At 39.6% G+C, this 19,264-nt stretch overlaps 1 protein-coding gene across 1 annotated transcript; it reads left to right on the forward strand.

Moving 5' to 3' along the window:
- The first annotated feature begins 697 nt into the window (after positions 1-697).
- LOC117290884 (short-chain specific acyl-CoA dehydrogenase, mitochondrial-like) lies at positions 698-18,377 on the forward strand. The gene is made up of 10 exons (XM_033772450.1): positions 698-842; positions 2,371-2,528; positions 4,569-4,718; positions 6,040-6,151; positions 8,049-8,200; positions 10,731-10,901; positions 12,080-12,136; positions 13,827-14,003; positions 15,328-15,384; positions 17,177-18,377. Exons 1-10 carry the CDS (start codon positions 761-763, stop codon positions 17,333-17,335), a joined length of 1,275 nt encoding a protein of 424 aa, XP_033628341.1. The 5' UTR covers positions 698-760; the 3' UTR covers positions 17,336-18,377.
- The last annotated feature ends 887 nt before the right edge of the window (positions 18,378-19,264 follow it).

The raw sequence follows: 19,264 nt of genomic DNA on the forward strand, positions 1-19,264 counted from the left end.
TTTTTTAGTTACTACTCAATAATCACAATCACTGTGTGTGTTTTAAAGAGACACGTTGCCCTTGGATCGGGCGAGGAATTGGTCTATGATAAACATTTGTTATAAAATGTATATGGTTTCACACAAATATGCCTCGAAATTGCATGGTTTTTATTATACATCGTGCACGGCACGCCATTGTGGAGTGTTTGACCAGAATGATGGCCGACCCGTTTCTGGTTCGCAAACTAAAAGAAACACTGTTCCTTTTACTTGCGGCGCAATTTCGAGGCTTGTTGTGTGGAACATTATGTTATAATTTTAACACATCTTTCTAACCATTATATGCATTTTATAACAAACGGCTTCAAGACCAATTCGACCGACTCAAGGCAACGTGTGTATCCCTTATAAAGTGCCAATTCATGAACTCTCCTGAAATCACTTTGATGTTTGAATCTGTGGTAACGGTAGAAAGGTTAACACTTTGTTTGATAATTAATTTTAATATAGAATTTTATGTTTATCAAGAAATATCTGAACTTTACTAAATAAAGGTATAAGGCTATATGTATAGCATACAAGTTACGTTGTATTTGAAGTATCTTGTACGGCCCCTCCCTTTTGCGAAACCCCACCCCTTTCCGTCGTGGCAGCACTAGTTACACAATCAGCACATCCTCGTTCCCATGAAAGCACACGGTCCCATGCGCCGTGCTCACGGGAAATCGACCAAAGAGCATACAATGATTTAAGAACGAGGATTCCCCCATGTTACAAAATGGCTTCTGTGAGGATGACAATGCGCCGGCTGGCGTCTGCTGTGAACAGAAGATTGCCACTGACAGCTACTCTAAACAAAGGTGAGATTATACAGTTTTGTTAATTGAATTAATAAATCTCATTATGATTTGTATGTGGACATTTTATTTTGTTGAGCAGACGTTCACTGAGTGAAACTGCACTGTTTTAATCGGACGTAATTTACACTTCTTGTTTCTTGTTGTGTTGTGTTCATTCAATCAACCATTCTCATTCATTCATGCCATTTCCATCAACAAACCCGACGTCCGTCGAATATCTCTCACGACAATAACGAGTCTGCTTTTTGTTTGCTTTTTTTTTTGTTATCTCTCCAAAATTAGGCTCTATGTGACCTTTGAACTCTCAGTCTCATTGGCCCTGGGGGCGACAGAACATTCACTCCGCAATCTCAATTTTGTCGTAATTCAGCCCCGAACGAAACCACATAGTATAGTAAGGAGTAGTTCGAACCCACACTCTACTGGCCAGAAACAACAGAGGTTGAGTTCAGTGCTAGTTGCGATAACATAAAACCCTCCTCCCGACGGCCGCCAGGCCGGAGGGTTACGAGTTTGTTTCGAGCGGAAACGGTTGATCTGGTCCAACACGTACAATTTCGACAGCTAGCTAGTCACAAGATTTGCCCCATTTTTACCACTTTCAAAAATCATGACACAAATTCTGAGGGTACGAACTTAATCCGCAATGTCTAATGCAGCCTGCCATAATACTCAAAACACCATTTAGGAAATATTTCGACGAAAAATGGACAAAAACTTACCAGATCCCGAAGCGAAATCCCAGGTTCATATTTTGAACCTGTCGCATCGCTTTGCAAACGCTATATTTTGTTGTTGGGCTAAACCATTTGTAAAAGGGGTGTTACAATGTTGCAGTGCTACAGTGCGTGCGCGCCATTATGCGTGAAAGGCGTGCAATGCAAACGGACAGCGCGCACACGCACTGCAACATTGCAACACCCCTTTTACAGAATGGTTTAGCCGAACAACAAAATAATGCGTTTGATGCGACAGGTTCAAAATATGAACCTGGGAATTCGCTCCGGGATCTGGTAAGTTTTTGTCCATTTTCGTACCCTCAGAATTTGTGTCATGATTTTTGAAAGTGGTAAAAATTGGGCAAATCTGGTGACTAGCTGTCGAAATTGTACGTGTTGGACCAGATCAACTGTTTCCGCTCGAAACAAACTCGTAACCCTCCGGCCTGGCGGCCGTTGGGAGGAGGGTTACGTTATCGCAACTAAGTTCAGTGCGTGCAACAGGACCCCTTTTGATAGGAGAAAGTGCTTTAAAAGTTGTATTTCATCAGCTTATTTTGTAAATTAAAGCGGTCTAGTCCTAGGCCTTTACACAGTATGAAGAAAAAGAAAATATGTTATCCCCATAATATAACAAAAGAAAACAGCAGTATTGTATCCAGCGACTTGTTTAAGAAAAGATGCTGCATCAAACTGCCACTTTATCATTAAAATGTAATTGATCAAGATCACATCAGAAAAACGCTATAGCTTTATAACTGCACTATCCGTTTTAATGCAAATTTGTTGTTTGCTCTTTTCTTCGGTAGCAACACATAATGTGACACACACTCGCTGTATGTCAGGATGGGCTGACCTACCAGACATCCACACCATGTTGAGGAAGACGTGTCGTGATTTTGCTGATAAGGAGTTGATGCCCATTGCTGGAGAGCTTGACAAGGAACACAGATATCCTAAAGAACAAGTAAGTCTATAGGATTTGAGGCATTGCATAGTGAGGTATCAATGTATATTTGGTTTGCAGTAACACAATGTGTGTATCTACTTGCCAGGTAGAGTTTGTTCTTATAGAACTGTCTTGCTTTATTCTACTGCCGCGGAGTAGATAATCGGAGGTTCAGGAGACTTCTCAGTTCTGAAAAGAACTATCCTGCTTTTTAGCTATTACCAGGGCGGATGGTATAGAAAATAGACTGGACTACTACTTTAGCTTATAGGATCGTAATTAATTGTTCTGCCGCGGAGTCAGTTCTGAATTGGTCTCAACGTTTCGACTAGCTTGCTCTAGTCATCGTCAGGAGACTGAATAAAGCAAGACAGTTCTCTAAGAACAAACTCTACCTGGCAAGTAGATACACACGTGGTGTTACCGCAAATCAAATATACAACAAGTAAGTCCACAATAACATTCAAATTGTATGACGTTTATTTTTTTCATGCATGAATGCATCGGTGCAAATATTTTCACGAGTTGAAAATTGGAATGTTTTTTCCATTGAGGTGAAGACGAATTGAATGGGACATTCCATCTTTCAATGAATGCACGAATTCAAGAATGCAGGAATAAAAAATATAACATCTAAGTAGATTTTTGTCATTTTAATTGGAGGATACAACTTTTAAAACAAACGAATGTTTAATGTGACATTAGCTGGCATTTCCCTTTTTTCAGCTTGTTTGGAGTTAAAAGCAGTGGACACTATTGGTACATAGGTATCAAAGTATTTATTATCATAAAACCTTACTTAGTAGCGAGTAATGGAGAGCTGTTGATAGTATAAAACATTGTGAGAAACGGCTCCCTCTGAAGTAACGAAGTTTACGAGAAAGAAGTAATTTTCCCAAATTTGATTTTGAGACCTCAGATTAAGAATTTGAGGTCTCGAAATCAAGCATCTGAAAGCACACAACTTCGTGTGATAAGGGTATTTTTTCTTTCATTATTATCACGCAACTTTGATGACCGCTTGAGCTCAAATTTTCACAGTTTTGTTATTTGATGCATATGTTGAGATACACCAAGTGAGAAGACTGGTCTTTGACAATTACCAATAGTGTACACTGTCTTTAACATTAATAAAGTGCGTTTTGAACTAACCTGTGCATATTAAGACATGCTAGCGCCATAATGTTGTTTGTGCCATGTGCAGTAACTATACTGCTGCATTATCAAAGACACGCGCACACAGTGTTGTGGTACATAAGGTGCAATAGAACTAATTCTGATGGAACAAGAATTTTAAAGGGAGTGGAGCGAAACATGTGACAATCCTCCAATCAAATGACAATGATCTGCTTGGGTGTTATATTGATAAGAGTAACTAAGGATGGGACGTAAAGCCGTTGGTCCCGTGTGTTGTTTAACGCATGTAAAAGAACCCAGTGCACTTATTGTAAGGAGAAGGGGTTTACCCCGGTGTTCCTGATCTGATCGGCAGCAAATTGCGCCACAGCACATTAAGGATTAGGTCTCATAATTCAAACAAAGAATATAGGATTTGAGACATTGCATGGTGAGGTATCAATGTATATATTTGGTTTGTGGTAACACCATGTGTGTATCTACTTGCCAGGTAGAATTTGTTCTTAGAGAACTGTCGCGGAGTAGATAATTCTCATCATGACTAGAGCAAGCTAGTCGAAACGTTAAGACCAATTCAGAACTGACTCCACGGCAGTACAGTTAATTACGATCCTATAAGCTAAAGTATAGTAGTACCAGTCTATTTTCTATTCCATCCGCCCTGATGTAACAGTTAAAAGCAGGACTGTTCTTTTCAGAACTGAGAAGTCTTCCGAACCCCCGATTATGTACTCCGAGGCAGTAGAATAAAGCAAGACAGTTCTCTAAGAACAAACTCTACCTGGCAAGTAGATACACACGGTGTTACCGCAAACCAAATATACATCAAACAAAGAGCCCACTATTATCATTTTCTTATTATTAAGGATGGATTTGGGCTTGTCTTGTAATGCTGGATGGATGATTTTTTGTCATTTTTAGGTGAAGAAGTTGGGAGAGCTTGGGCTGATGGCAATCGATGTCCCAGAGGTCTATGGTGGAACTGGTCTGGACTACTTAGCCTATGCTATCGCTATGGAAGAGATCAGCAGAGGATGTGCATCATGTGGAGTCGTTATGAGTGTGAATAATGTTAGTAGGGGGAAAAAACATGGGTCCACTGGCTCAGGTCAAATCAGGCCTGGAATTACACGCAGGCAACGGAGGCCATGGCTTCCGTTGTCCTTGGCCTTGGTGCCCCTTCAAATAGTTTCTCTTTGACTTCAAAGATTTTTCAATGGAAGTGCCCTTTGCAAAATGAAAAAGATGTTGCCCTCTTTAACATCAAATTCCAGGCCAGTCAAGTGACTTTAGTACAGTGCCAACAAACTCAAATCTTTGCATCGGGGATGAAGAAAATAATTAATTCTTGCTTTGCACCTATGTGTATTTAAAGCAATGTATACTCAGTACTTTCCCCAAATTCTGTGAAAAAACCCCCCCAGGAAAAACACTCGGTGGGATTCAAACCCCTGACCTTTGCATTGTACTTAAAGGGAAGGTACACGTTTTGTAATTACTCAAAACAAATATTTACTTAAAAACTGACTTGGTAACGAGCATTGGAGAGCTGTTGATAATATAAAGCATTGTGAGGAACGGCTCCCTCTGAAGTAACATAGTTCTTGAGAAAGAGGTAATTTCTCACTAAAATAATAAAATACTACTAGCTAGAAGTCTTTTATTCCTATCTGAAAGCACACAAATTTGTCCAACAAGGATGTTTTTTCTTTCATCATTTTCTCCCAACTCCGATGACCAATTGAGCTCAAATTTTCACAGGTTTGTTATTTTATGCATATGTTGAGATACAGTAAGTGAGAACACTGGTCTTTGACAATTACCAATAGTGTACCTTCCCTTTAAATCAGTGCTAACACATAGGAGTCAAACTGCCTCTAGCCAACGAGCTAGCTCGGTGGTCTAGCGGTATGACATCTGCTCCAGCAGTGCAAAGGTTGTGGGTTCGAACCCCACCCGAGCGATTTTGCCTGTGTTTTTTCCTCGATACTGAGTATACAGTGGTTCATACACACAAACAAATCATAAACACAAAACTGTTTATCAAATGTATTTCTGTAGCTACATATTTTGCTTAAAAAAAAACACTTTTCAGTGCGTAGCAATTTTATTGTTGCACTGAACAGCTTTGTGTAGTAAAGTCCGGAGCCAAGTCGGATGGTGCTGCTGGACACTGAATTGTATACTGATGGTCCAAAAATTAACACTCTTTTTGGGGCACTTTAAACAGTTTACACTGGTATTTTCTCAACTTTTTAAGAAGACCCAAATTTGATGGATCGCAGTATCATAAAAGTAGGCAAAAGTTTGTTAAAACCAAGTCAGAAAGGATATTCTATCAAAATCTGAATCTTAGTTTCGCTTAAAAAAATTGGATTGTGCTTTTTTTTAGTCTTTATATCTTGGACCAATTATGAAGTTTGGCAATGAAGGGCAGATTGAGAAGTTCGCCAAACCATTCCTAGACGGTGACAGGGTCGGCTGTTTTGGACTCAGCGAGCCAGGTAAGATTAAAAATTTTCAGCAAAATAAATCATCAACTGTCTGGCATAAGAGCGTAATGCCTAGCCTTGATTGGTTTAAAAACTATTTTATTGATTTTTTTTCTTTGAAAACCTTTTTAAACAACTGGCACTACAAGTAAATCAAGTGTAGATTTACCAGGTTGGTGGTTTAGTGGCATCTGCTCTAGCAATGCAAAGGTCCTGGGATCGAATCCCACAGGAGTGACTTCCCGGTGAATCTTTTTACAGAACTCGGGAAAGTACGGAGTGTACAGTGCTTTGTATATATTATCGCTGTAACCGTAAGAACAAATTCAGTGTGGTACCCGCTGCTAATAAATGGAATTTGAACTGCCTCGGTGGTCTAGTCATTAGACATCTGTTCTAGCAAATCAAAGGTTGTGGGATCGAATCCCACCAGAGTGACTCACCTGTGGATTTTTTTCACAGTACAAGAGAAAGTACCGTGTATACATGTAGGGCTCTAGTGCTTAATACACATTGGTGTGAAGGTAAAAACATTTTATCCTTTATCCCAATGCAAAAGTTAACATCTATTCATAAATACCTCAGACAGTTTCGCTATTCCTATTGGTGGAGGGCGCGTCACGTGGGTGTGTATAAACCTTTGTTTATGACCGGTAAAAAGTGTTAATTCATGGGCTTGACACGCGACCTTGCACCTGTTCTTTTAAGACAGTTTCTTCATTCCTATTGGCCGAGGGCAACGGCTGGAACAGTTGTGCCACATCACGCGATACGCGCGACGCGCACAGCATTTACCATTTCATAGCAGGGCTTTACCATTTCATAGCTGGAGGGGTGTTGTGTTGAAAGAAATCATTTAACAATTATAATTTTTGCATTTATTTTACTTTTTGACCAAAAAGTGATGATGTTTTTTACCGAAAAGGTATTTATGAATGGGAATCAGAGTGTGTTGAATCGGTTTTCAACTAGTGGTTTAAACCCGCCGAGGCCTGGTTCTTTATAATTTACCTCGACTTCGTCTCGGTAAAATGATCAAGAACCAGGCCTCGTTGGGATTAAACCACTAGTTGAAAACCTCTTCACCACACATTGATTCCCTTATTAAATCATAGGCTTGCTCAGTGGTCTAGTGGTAAGACATCTGCTCTAGCATTGCAAAAGTCAAGGGTTCAAATCCAGCCTGAGTGAGTCATGTGGGGGTGTTTAAACAGTTGATAATGGCCAGCTGGAGCTGTTTATAACCGGTTGTTTTCGGATATGTTTAGATGCATACTACGCAGTAGTCTTGGTGCAAGACGTTTCTCGTTACGGGCGATGCGGGCGCTGTTGGTGAGTTGGCCGCGCTGTGTGCAAAAGGAAAACGACAACTGTCGTGCACCAAGACTAACTACGCGCAAGAATGATATCCGAAAACTGTCTCATGTACAGAGCTCAAGGGACGTCGGAAAACAGATACGTTTTTACAGAGTTTCCAACTTTATTACGTCTTTTTACCAAAATGGCATTTATGAATGCCTTTATCACTCAGGCTCAGGCCGTTATCACTCGAGCTCGGGCCTTTATCACTCGGGCTCGGGCCTTTATCACTCGGGCTCGGGCCTTTATCACACTGCCACGACCCTGCTGGTTTTAAACGGCCGATTAAGAACTCGTTGCTACCCGTTTATTCCCTTATTAAATCATTGCGATACATTGCATTCGAACTGCCTCTAGCTACCGGGCTAGCTCAATGGTCTCGTGGTAAGACATCCGCTCTACTAATTCAAAGGTTGAGGGATGGAGTGATTTTTTCACATAACTTTGGAAAGTAGCGAGTATAAAGTGATGAATACACATCGGTGTAAGGTTTAAAAACAAATTTTGTAATTTTTGTTTATATGCCTTAACTTAAATATTTTCTATCCAGGGAATGGTAGTGATGCAGGTGCTGCCTCGACCACGGCAAGACTAAACGGCGACCACTGGGTACTGAATGGCAGGAAAGCCTGGATTACTAATGGCTATGAATCAGAAGCTAGTGTTGTCTTTGCTACTACAGACAAATCACTCAAACACAAGGTAAAACATGAAGGCACAGGCGTGGAATTTCATCTTTGAGAGGGCATGGCCTTTTTAATTTTGGTTTTTACCCATACACCGATGTGTGTAGCACTGTATACTGAGTACTCTCTCAAGTCCTGTGAAAAATATCACAGGCTCGGCTCGGGTGGGATTCGAATAAACGACCCTTGCAATTCTAGAGCAGTGTCTTACCAACTAGACTACCGAGGTAGTTAGTAAAACACTGCTCTAGAATTGCAAGGGTTGTGGGTTCGAATCCCACCTGAGTAATATGCCTGTAAAATTAATATTCTTTATCCCTGATGCAAATTTAACATCTCTTATAAGCCCATTTTAATTTTGCATAGGGTAATATCTATTGTAAAATCTCAAAGTCTAAGGGAAACTTTGAAGGGCACCGAGGCCAACACAAGTTCAAGGGAGGCAATGGCCTTTGTGGCCTGCTGGCACTATAGATCCTCCATTGTGCAAAATCAAATGGGTGGTCCAGTTAATAGGGGCAACTCTCAAAACTATTCAACAGGGGCAAGTTGAATTGTAGACCTGATACATTGTTGCAAGGGCAATTCTCAAAACTATTCAACAGGGGCAAGTTGAATTGTAGACCTGATACATTGTTGCAAGGGCAATTCTCAAAACTATTCAACAGGGGCAAGTTGAATTGTAGGCCTGATACATTGTTGCAAGGGCAATTCTCAAAACTATTCAACAGGGGCAAGTTGAATTGTAGGCCTGATACATTGTTGCAAGGGCAATTCTCAAAACTATTCAACAGGGGCAAGTTGAATTGTAGGCCTGATACATTGTTGCAAGGGCAATTCTCAAAACTATTCAACAGGGGCAAGTTGAATTGTAGGCCTGATACTTTGTTGCAAGGGCAATTCTCAAAACTATTCAACAGGGGCAAGTTGAATTGTAGACCTGATACATTGTTGCAAGGGCAATTCTCAAAACTATTCAACAGGGGCAAGTTGAATTGTAGGCCTGATACATTGTTGCAAGGGCAATTCTCAAAACTATTCAACAGGGGCAAGTTGAATTGTAGACCTGATACATTGTTGCAAGGGCAGTTCTCAAAACTATTCAACCGGGGCAAGTTGAGTTGTAGGCCTGATACATTGTTGTAAGGGCAATTCTCAAAACTATTCAACAGGGGCAAGTTGAATTGTAGGCCTGATACATTGTTGCAAGGGCAATTCTCAAAACTATTCAACAGGGGCAAGTTGAATTGTAGACCTGATACATTGTTGCAAGGGCAATTCTCAAAACTATTCAACAGGGGCAAGTTGAATTGTAGGCCTGATACATTGTTGCAAGGGCAATTCTCAAAACTATTCAACCGGGGCAAGTTGAGTTGTAGGCCTGATACATTGTTGCAAGGGCAATTCTCAAAACTATTCAACAGGGGCAAGTTGAATTGTAGGCCTGATACATTGTTGCAAGGGCAATTCTCAAAACTATTCAACCGGGGCAAGTTGAATTGTAGGCCTGATACATTGTTGCAAGAGCAAGGCAGTTTTTCCTTAAAAAAAAGAACCGCTGTGCATTTTTACCTGTACATTTCATGGTGCACAAAAGCTCTGACCAGGGTTATGGGAGCACTTGCCTTTGTTGTCTCCATGAAGTATGCTATACCTGAAATGAATGCCTATATATTGAATCTTGAAAAATATTAATTTAAAGCCATTGGACCCTTTCGGTAAACAGTGTTGTCCAAGGCCCACACTTTGTGTACCACATTTTCTATATCAAATAACAAACCTGTGAAAATTTAGGCTCAATCGGTTATCGGAGTCGGGAGAAAACGGAAAAACCCACCCTTGTTTCCGCGCGTTTCGCCGTGTCATGACATGTGTTTAAAATAAATCCGTAATTCTCGTTAACGAGAATTTATATTGTTTTGCTGTTTTCTCAAAAAGTAAAGCATTTCATGGAATAATATTTCAAGAGAAGTCTTTCACCATTGCCTTCTGTAAACCCTGTAAGTTATTTGTAAATCTGTGAACTTTTTTTTTTTTTTTCTGAACCGAAAGGGTCCAATTGCTTTAAAGGCTGAGTGTTCAAGGCACTAAGCAGAAAATAATACCTAGCATCTTGAAAGGCACTGGGCACTATTGGTAATTACTCAAAATAATTGTTAGCATAAAAACTTACTTGCTAACAAGCAATGGAGAGTTGTTTGATAGTATACAACATTGTGAGAAATGGCTCCCTCTATAGTAACATAGTTTTTGAGAAAGAAGTAATTTCTCAGTAAAACATTTGAATTGATTTCGAGACCTCGCGCGTGAGGTCTCACAATCGAGCATGAAAGCACCCAAATTTGTGTGACAAGGGTGTTTTTTCTTCCATTATTATCTTGCAACTTTGACGACCAATTGAGTTCAAATTTGTACAGGTTTGTTATTTTATGCATAAGTGGAGATACACCAAGTGAGAAGACTGGTCTTTGACAATTACCAATAGTGCCCAGTGGCTTTAAAAGAGTTATCTTTTTTGAAACTGTGATTTGTTTGTTTTAATGCAGGGCATCAGTGCTTTCCTCGTTCCCAAACCCACTGAGGGTCTCTCGTTGGGGAAGAAGGAAGACAAGTTGGGAATAAGAGCATCGTCAACGACGGAACTCATCTTTGAGGATTGCGCAATCCCGAGGGAGAATCTACTGGGTCAGGAAGGCATGGGATTCAAGATTGCCATGGTAACCAATAAACAAATCATTCATTCTCAGGATGGCGTCACAGGCCTGTTACTTCACGGAGGCAACGAAGGCGATTGCCTCCGTGTCCCCTGGTCATTGCCTTGGTGCCCTTGAAATGCTCCAGTACAAATTTGCAATTTCATCATAGGGTGCCCTTTACCAAGAAGAAAATGCCTTGGTGCCCTTGCCCTTTCAAAAACAAAGCATACAGCCCTGTGGCGTAGTCGTATCTTTCTTGCCTCCCATCTCTAGGACCACGTTTTGAAGTCAGGCCGGGGCACTGTTTGGATTAGGTTTTTGTCCTAGCACTATATACATTGTAGGACTCTTCTTCTGTGTGCTGTACACAGATACAGAGTCCTAAATAATAGGGCCCGTTTCTAGGGCGGAAAATTTTCAAAGCTTCATAAGTCAAATCTTACCTGCAAGAAGCCACTAATTTCAACAGATTCACATTCCATGGCAGCATACATTTTTCTGCGGTGGGTTTTGGTCGTCATGTATTCCTCACAAATCCGTCATTTTCGTGAAATAATGCAGCTCCCCATGTTAAAAAATTCTTGTTTTGATCGAATTCTCACAGTCGCGAGGAGCGAGACATAAACAAATTTATGCACTTCTTGGTCACCGTATCTTGACTGCACCGCGTTAACATGCAAGCGCATCGCCATCGTTTAAGCGTGTCGTGCGCCCCAGAAATGGACCCTGATATCCAGGACGTCACTGTAGTATATTACAAAAGTGTAAGGCCGCCAGGGCTAGTTTCTGTCCCTACCTAACTGCTTGGCCACTTCTTGGACTAGTTCTTCCCACATATAAAACTGAAACTTCCTTCCTAGTCTCCTCTCCATGAGGTTTTTGGGAAAAACAGTTTCTTAAGTTTTGTTTTTCCCACGAAAACTGTACGTGAAAACCTACAAAAAATCAGCAGCTGATTGTGGCTGTTACAGCTGAATTAAGGATTTTATTTTTATATTATGCTGATAATTGTGCATGGTTTTTCACTATCTGATCCATATAATACCTACATTACACAAAGAAATGAAACCCAAAATTTTCTCTCAGATTTTTTATTTTATGCACACTGTACTGTCTATTTTATCAGCTCTTCCAATCCTGTACTTAACACCTTTAACTGACTGTAATCCCTTATTTCATTTATTTTATTTTATGTGTAGATGACGCTTGATGCTGGAAGGATAGGAGTTGCGGCGCAAGCTTTGGGTATTGCTCAGGTAATGTGTTATAGAACTTTCCATTGTTGATAAACAAAGTGTGCCAAATATTAGCAAAACAAGCAATCGTGTCAAAACAAAATTGTGATCAAATTCAATATTTTTTGTAAAGATTCATAAATTCAATTTGTGTAACATTTCTACCAACCACGGCTACCTGCTTTTATTTTGCATTCATAATCAGACAGTTTCGCTATTTCTATTGGTGGAGAGCGCGTCACGTTGGTGTGTATAAACCTTTGTTTATGACCAGTAAAAAGTGTTGAAACATGGGCATGACACGCCAGCTTGCACCTGTGCTTACAAGACACTTTCTTCATTCCTATTGGTAGAGAGCAACGGCTGAGATATACGGCCTTTTCATACACAATATCAACCTCTACCCTCGCAGGTACCCATTTATATCACTGGATGAAGAGAAGCAATTATAATAAAGTACCTTGCTCAAAGACACAAGTGTCACAACTGGGATTCGAACTTCCTTGTGGAGTGGTGTGGCCCAGGGTTTTAGTGCATGAGGGTTTTCGTGTTGTCAGAGTGTGGTTTGGCAGCGGTGCCTTTTTTCGTCTTCTACCCTAGGTCCCCGGTTCCAATTACACAGGGGGAACAATGTGGATTTGGTTTTCTTTCCCCACCTGACTGCGTGGGTTTTCCCTGGCTGGAATAATTCTCTGGAGTTTTTCTTCCAAAACTGAAACTTCCTTCCTCAGTATCTTCTCTCCACTGGATTCTTGCCTACCGTGATTAAGTTCACTTTTGTTTAAAGGCAGTGGACACTATTGGTAATTACTCAAAATAATTATTAGCATAAAATCTTACTTGGTAATAAGTAATGGGGAGAGGTTGATAGTAGATAGTATAAAACATTGTGAAAAACGGCTCCCTCTGAAGTGACGTAGTTTTCGAGAAAGAAGTTATTTTCTGCGAATTTGATTTCGAGACCTCAGATTTAGAATTGAGGTCTCGAAATCAAGCATCTGAAAGCACACAACTTAATGTGACAAGGTGTTTTTTCTTTCATTATTATCTCGCCAAATCGACGGCCAATTGAGCTCAAACTTTCACAGGTTTGTTATTTTATGCATATGTTGAGATATACCAAGTGAGAAGACTGGTCTTTGACAATTACCAATAGTGTCGAGGGTCTTTAAGTCCCTTGACTTCAGAAATGAAATTAAACTAAATGCTAGAAATAAATGTCCCAGATGTTTTAGATAGATCGTTACTGCAAACCGACTACTGGCTTTGTTGTGCACAATACCAGGATTTATGTATGTTACATATAATAAAGGCCCTGGACACCTTTGGTTATTGTCAAAGACAAGTATTCTCACTTGGTGTGTCTGGACATCTGCATAAAATAAGAAGCCTGTGAAAAGAACTTTATTGGTCATGGAAGTTGCAAGAGAATAATGAAAGAAGAATAAACCCTTGTTGCACAAATTTTTGTGTTTTAAGATGCCAATAAAAGGCTTCAGGCCTGAAGTTTTTAAATTCAAATGTATTTCTCAAAAACTACATGAATGTTACTTCAGAGGGAGCCGTTTCTCACAATGTAAGTTTTTATGCTAACAACTATTTTGAGTAATTAACAATAGTGTCCACTGCCTTTAAAAAAATACTTTTCCCAGACATTACACACATGTTTGGTTTCATCTTCAAATGTTTCCTTTCGTTCAACCAATTCTAGGCTGCGTTGGAATGTGCAATCAAGTATGCAACGGAGCGGAAGGCGTTTGAGAAACCTATAGCCAGTTTACAGCTTATACAGAGTAAACTAGCTGATATGGAAGTACGAGTGGAGAGTGCCAGGCTACTCACATGGAAAGCAGCTGCTCTCAAAGATAGCGGCAAGAACTTTATAAAGGTGAGGAAAATAATTTGATTTGCATTGGTATAAGGAATTTTATTTGGTTTTATATATTATGTACACTGATGTGTGTAAGCACTGTACACTCAGTGTTTTCTTGGGTCCTGTGGAAAAAACCCCACAGGCATGTTACTCGGGTGGGATTCGTAACCTTCAGCTTTGCCATTCAAGAGCAGATGTCTTAAAGGGATGCTGCAGTGAATTAAAATAAAACAGTTAATTTTGCTGTCATTTATTGAACGTCAATAAAATGTGTTTTGTTTATTCCCGACATATCTGACTTGCGTAATGACCCTTTTGTGGATTGTTACCGCCCCTACCATCGACGTCACGTCGGGAATTCAAACATATCGTCGGCAAAAAGAGTCTGGTCCCTAACTACACGCGCCTAGGTACCAGGCCACACAGTGCACACATCTCTATATGCACACAGCCAGGGGGCTCGACGGCTCGGGTTACCGACATGACGTCACGTTTATGCAAACGTTTAATCTCTTGAAAACCATGTTTAAAATACTTGCGCATTTAATAACAAATTAAAAAAAATATTTCAGGTTTAAAAAGTCATGTTTAATCGTTACAATGAATAAAAAAAACACTGCAGCCACCCTTTAACTCTAGACCACCGAGATAGCCCAGTAGCTACATGCACTGATGCTACATCACTAGGGCAAGCTAGTCGAAATGTTGAAACCAATTCAAGAACTGACTCCGCGGTAGTGCAGTTAATAACGATCCTATAAGCTAAAGTAGTAGTCCCAGCCAATTTTCTATACCTCCCGCCCGGGTAGTAGTTAAAAAGCCGGACAGTTCTTTTCAGAACTGAGAAGTCTCTCGAAAAACCTGATAAATCTACTTCGCGGTAGTAGACAGTTCTCCGAAGAACAAACTCTACCTGGCAAGTAGATACACACATGGTGTTACCGCAAATCAAATATATATTGATACCTCAACATGTAATGCCTCAAATCATATATACATAGCTACATACAGTTTGAATTCTATGTTTTAGCAGCGGGTACCGCAAAAATTTAAAGTAGTATTATTTCCTACCTCCCCAGGTAGTACTTAAATAAGCAGGACAATTCTTTTCAGAACAAGAAGTCTCCCGAGCTCCTGGATCTTCTTCGTGACAGAACCAATCTACACAGCAAAGTAACGGTGTTACTGCAAACTTAATACACATTGATACCTCGTACTGCATTGCCTCATCAAAACCCACACAGAGTTATACAGTTGTATCCAATCTCTGGTAACCCGATTAAAAAACATCCCAAGCAGATTTTAAGTCTTTTCAAAATTCCTTCAATTTGCTCAACAGGAGGCTGCTATGGCCAAGTTGGCTGCATCAGAGGCTGCAACATTCTGTGCACATCAGGTATGTAATAAATATACACTATCTAAAATAGCAGGGCCATTATTTCTGTCACGTTTTTTACGAAAATTGGTATGCGTGAATTGCTACATTTGAAATTGTGATTTTTGGGGTTCTTCTACAGAATTCATTTTCTCGACTTTTAACGTGTATTTCGTGGGAAGGGTCCATTGTATAACCAGTGATTGAATACATTCATCTTCTTATTAGAATACCTGTCCAGTACTCTGTCTTAAATTGTTGTTTTTGTGTTTGTCCAGTCCATCCAGATTCTAGATTGCATAGTTTTACGTTGATCAGCCATGGGCCAAACTAAACTGTGCTTGATTCTAACACATATTGGTGAACCAATTCCAGGTTGTGTTGTCATAAATGTTTCTTTCTGATGCATTACCGGTAAAGGGTCTATGTACTTTTTGTAGGACAAAAAACACAATGTCCACAGATTTAAATTAAACTTACACAGTTTGAAAATAATGATAGTAGAAAGCTTCCCTGAAAATATTACTTGCTGAGGTGCTGTAGTTTTTGAGAAATGAGTAAAACAATGTCATGAAAATACGTTTTAACATGCTAAAATAATTTTGTCTCATGATCACTGAGACAGAAATTATTTTCATGGCATTGTTTTACTCGTGGCAATATTTTAAGGTACGCGTTCTACTCTCATTATCTTCAAACGTTGTAAGTTTAATGTAAATCTGTGGACATTGTGTTTTGTGTTACAAAAAGTACCCAAATCCTTTAATAGTAGTAATCACAGCCAGTGTAATACTATCTGACTACATGTATAGGCAAATCAAGTTTCACTCAAACACTCAAAAATAAATTAACACATTTAAAAAATGATTTTGAGGTTGAACAAAGAATAGACTAGAGTGGGATTCCAACTGAGCGACCTCCAGATTAATGTGCCGGCGCTCTACCAACTGAGCTATCTAGTCCTATGTTGGCGGTGTCCCTATTTTGTCAATATCTTTGTTCGGGGGTGCCAGTCAGAAGCCATACAACTGTTAACTGCCGTGTAGTGGGGGATCACACCCAAATAACGTTACAACCTGGGAAGCGGCAGCCAGGGGATCACCTTAAGGGGATGCAACTTTTTGTTTCAGATATCAATATAAACCACAAGTGTAAATTTTCAAATAATATAAAAATTCATAATTTAAAAATTTACCCAGTCAGTTTCCCTTGTGGTTTATATGACATTTAAAAAATGTATTATTCACATCTGAATAGAAGAAATATGAGCATTTTGAACAAGTAGGTTGCACAGCTTTTAGTAGCCCACAGGGCAAGTCGAGAAGTGGTGTTTACTAGCCCGTAGCAGTTTGTACTAGACAATGTACTTGAGGGCGAGGCCTTATGAGGTTGCTGTAGTGTGTCTTAAAGGCAGTGGACACTATTGGTAATTACTCAAAATAATTATTAGCATAAAACCTTTCTTGGTGATAAGTAATGGTGAGAGGTTGATGGTATAAAACATTTTGAGAAACGGCTCCCTCTGAAGTGCCATAGTTTTCGAGAAAGAGGTAATTTTCCATGAATTTGATTTTGAGACCTCAGATTTAGAACTTGAGATCTCGAAATCAACCATCTAAACGCACACAACTTCGTGTGACAAGGGTTGTTTTCTTTCATTATTATCTCGCAAGTTCGATGACCGATTGAGCTCAAATTTCCACAGGTTTGTTATTTTATGCATATGTTGAGATACACCAACTGTGACTGCTAGTCTTTGACAATTACCAATAGTGTCCACTGCCTTTAACTTGTTGTTTTTGTGTGTGTCCAGTCCATTCAGATCCTAGGTGGTATGGGTTATGTGACTGACATGCCTGCTGAGAGATACTACAGGGATGCACGAATTACAGAGATCTACGAAGGAACCAGCGAGATTCAGAAACTAGTCATTGCTGGCAGGATGCTGAAGGAGCATGCTGAGAAGATGTAGACGAGTGATCGGAAACATTCCTTAGGCCGTGGCGGGACTTCGCAAGATCACTTGTAAGGTCGTGTCCGAGACGGCGACTTCGACTACAGCTACAGCTAGATCGCAGAGATCTACGAAGGAACTAGTGAGACTCAGAAACTAGTCATTGCTGGCAGGATGCTGAAGGAGCATGCTGAGAAAATGTAGATGAGTGATCGGAAACATTCCTTAGGCTGTGTCTGAATTGGTGACTTCGGCTACAGCTACGGCTAGATCGCGCGTGTCTCCTTATTCTTCAACACTGGCAGGCGCGCTGACCTAGCCGTTGCTGTAGCCAAAGTCGTTGTTTCGAACATGGCCGAACAAGTGATCTTGCAAGTTCAAAACCTAATGTTTGAAAACAGTAAAAACATAATTTGGTTTTTTTACGATGTTCTTGTGACGCTGATGACCGAGTGAACTTAAATCTTAACTGGGTTTCATTTTATGAATATGTTGGGCTACACAAAGTTACTAATGTTGTCCTGTGCCCAGATTCATAGAGCCGCTTAAGCAGAGTGCTTAAACATTTTCTGCTTAGCAAAAGTAAGCAGGATACCAGTCCAAGATTGCACACAAGGCATGCTCTTTTGACTGGTAGCCTTATTCTGGTAAGCATATTTTTGATATGCTTAGCCATTTTTGTGCTAACCCTAATCACCTCATGCCTTTCAAAACCCATTGCTGCGTTTGATTCTGTTGGGGGGGAGTATCATTTGAATTCGGAAAGTCATGTGTTAACCAATGACCAAATTCTCGTTGAACAAAACCATGCAAGTTTTGATAACATGTTATGGTAAGTTTGGTAAATCATATGTTGCCTTTTCACCAATATTATTAGTAACTTCCTACTCAGTTTTGAATTGAAAATGTGACACCCCATTCATAATCAGGTTCTTGTCACAAATAATGACGGCAACCAAAACATTAGCACTAGTATAAGTATGATGTGATATTTTAAAGGGTCTAGGTACTTTTTTTGACACAAAACACAATGTCCTCAAATTTACACTAAACTTACACGGTTTGAAGATAATGATAGTAGAAAGCTTCCCTTAAAGCCATTGGACCCTTTCGGTTCAGAAAAAAAATAAAAAGTTCACAAATTTACAAATAACTTACAGGGTTTACAGAAGGCAATGGTGAAAGACTTCTCTTGAAATATTATTCCATGAAATGCTTTACTTTTTGAGAAAACAGCAAAACAATATAAATTCTCGTTAACGAGAATTACGGATTTATTTTAAACACATGTCATGACACGGCGAACTGCGCGGAAACAAGGGTGGGTTTTTCCGTTGTTTTCTCCCGACTCCGATAACCGATTGAGCCTAAATTTTCACAGGTTTGTTATTTGATATAGAAGTTGTGGTACACAAAGTGTGGGCCTTGGACAACACTGTTTACCGAAAGGGTCCAATGGCTTTAAAGTATTACTTACTGAGGTGCTGTAGTTTTTGAGAAATGAGACAACGAGTCACGAAAATAGTTTTCGTCTCAGGAGCACCTCATTAAGTCATATTATAAGGAAAGCTTTCTACTATTATTATCTTCAAACTGTGTAAGTTTAATGTAAATCTGTGGACATTGTGTTTTGTGTTACAAAAAGTACCCAAATTCTTCAAACATTATATATGTTCAACATTAATAGTTACCTTATAAGCCTGTTTTTAAACCTCTATTTTCATGACCAAACCTGGTATTGAATTTTGGCTGGAGGTGCAAGTTTTTGCACAGTGTCTCACCTGTGTTAGGATTTATTTCAAGCTAGTAATCCAAATTCAAAGAGCAAAGAATTAGTTTTTAATTGTAAAGTTTATTTATTTTCAATTTCCATTTTTGGTGGTATTGAATGGAAAATTTGTTTTTTGCATTAGAGGAGATAATTTCAATTGGAGTTATGGACAGTAA

The sequence above is a fragment of the Asterias rubens genome, chromosome 5, assembly GCF_902459465.1.
Source record: "Asterias rubens chromosome 5, eAstRub1.3, whole genome shotgun sequence".
Lineage (NCBI taxonomy): Eukaryota > Metazoa > Echinodermata > Asteroidea > Forcipulatida > Asteriidae > Asterias > Asterias rubens.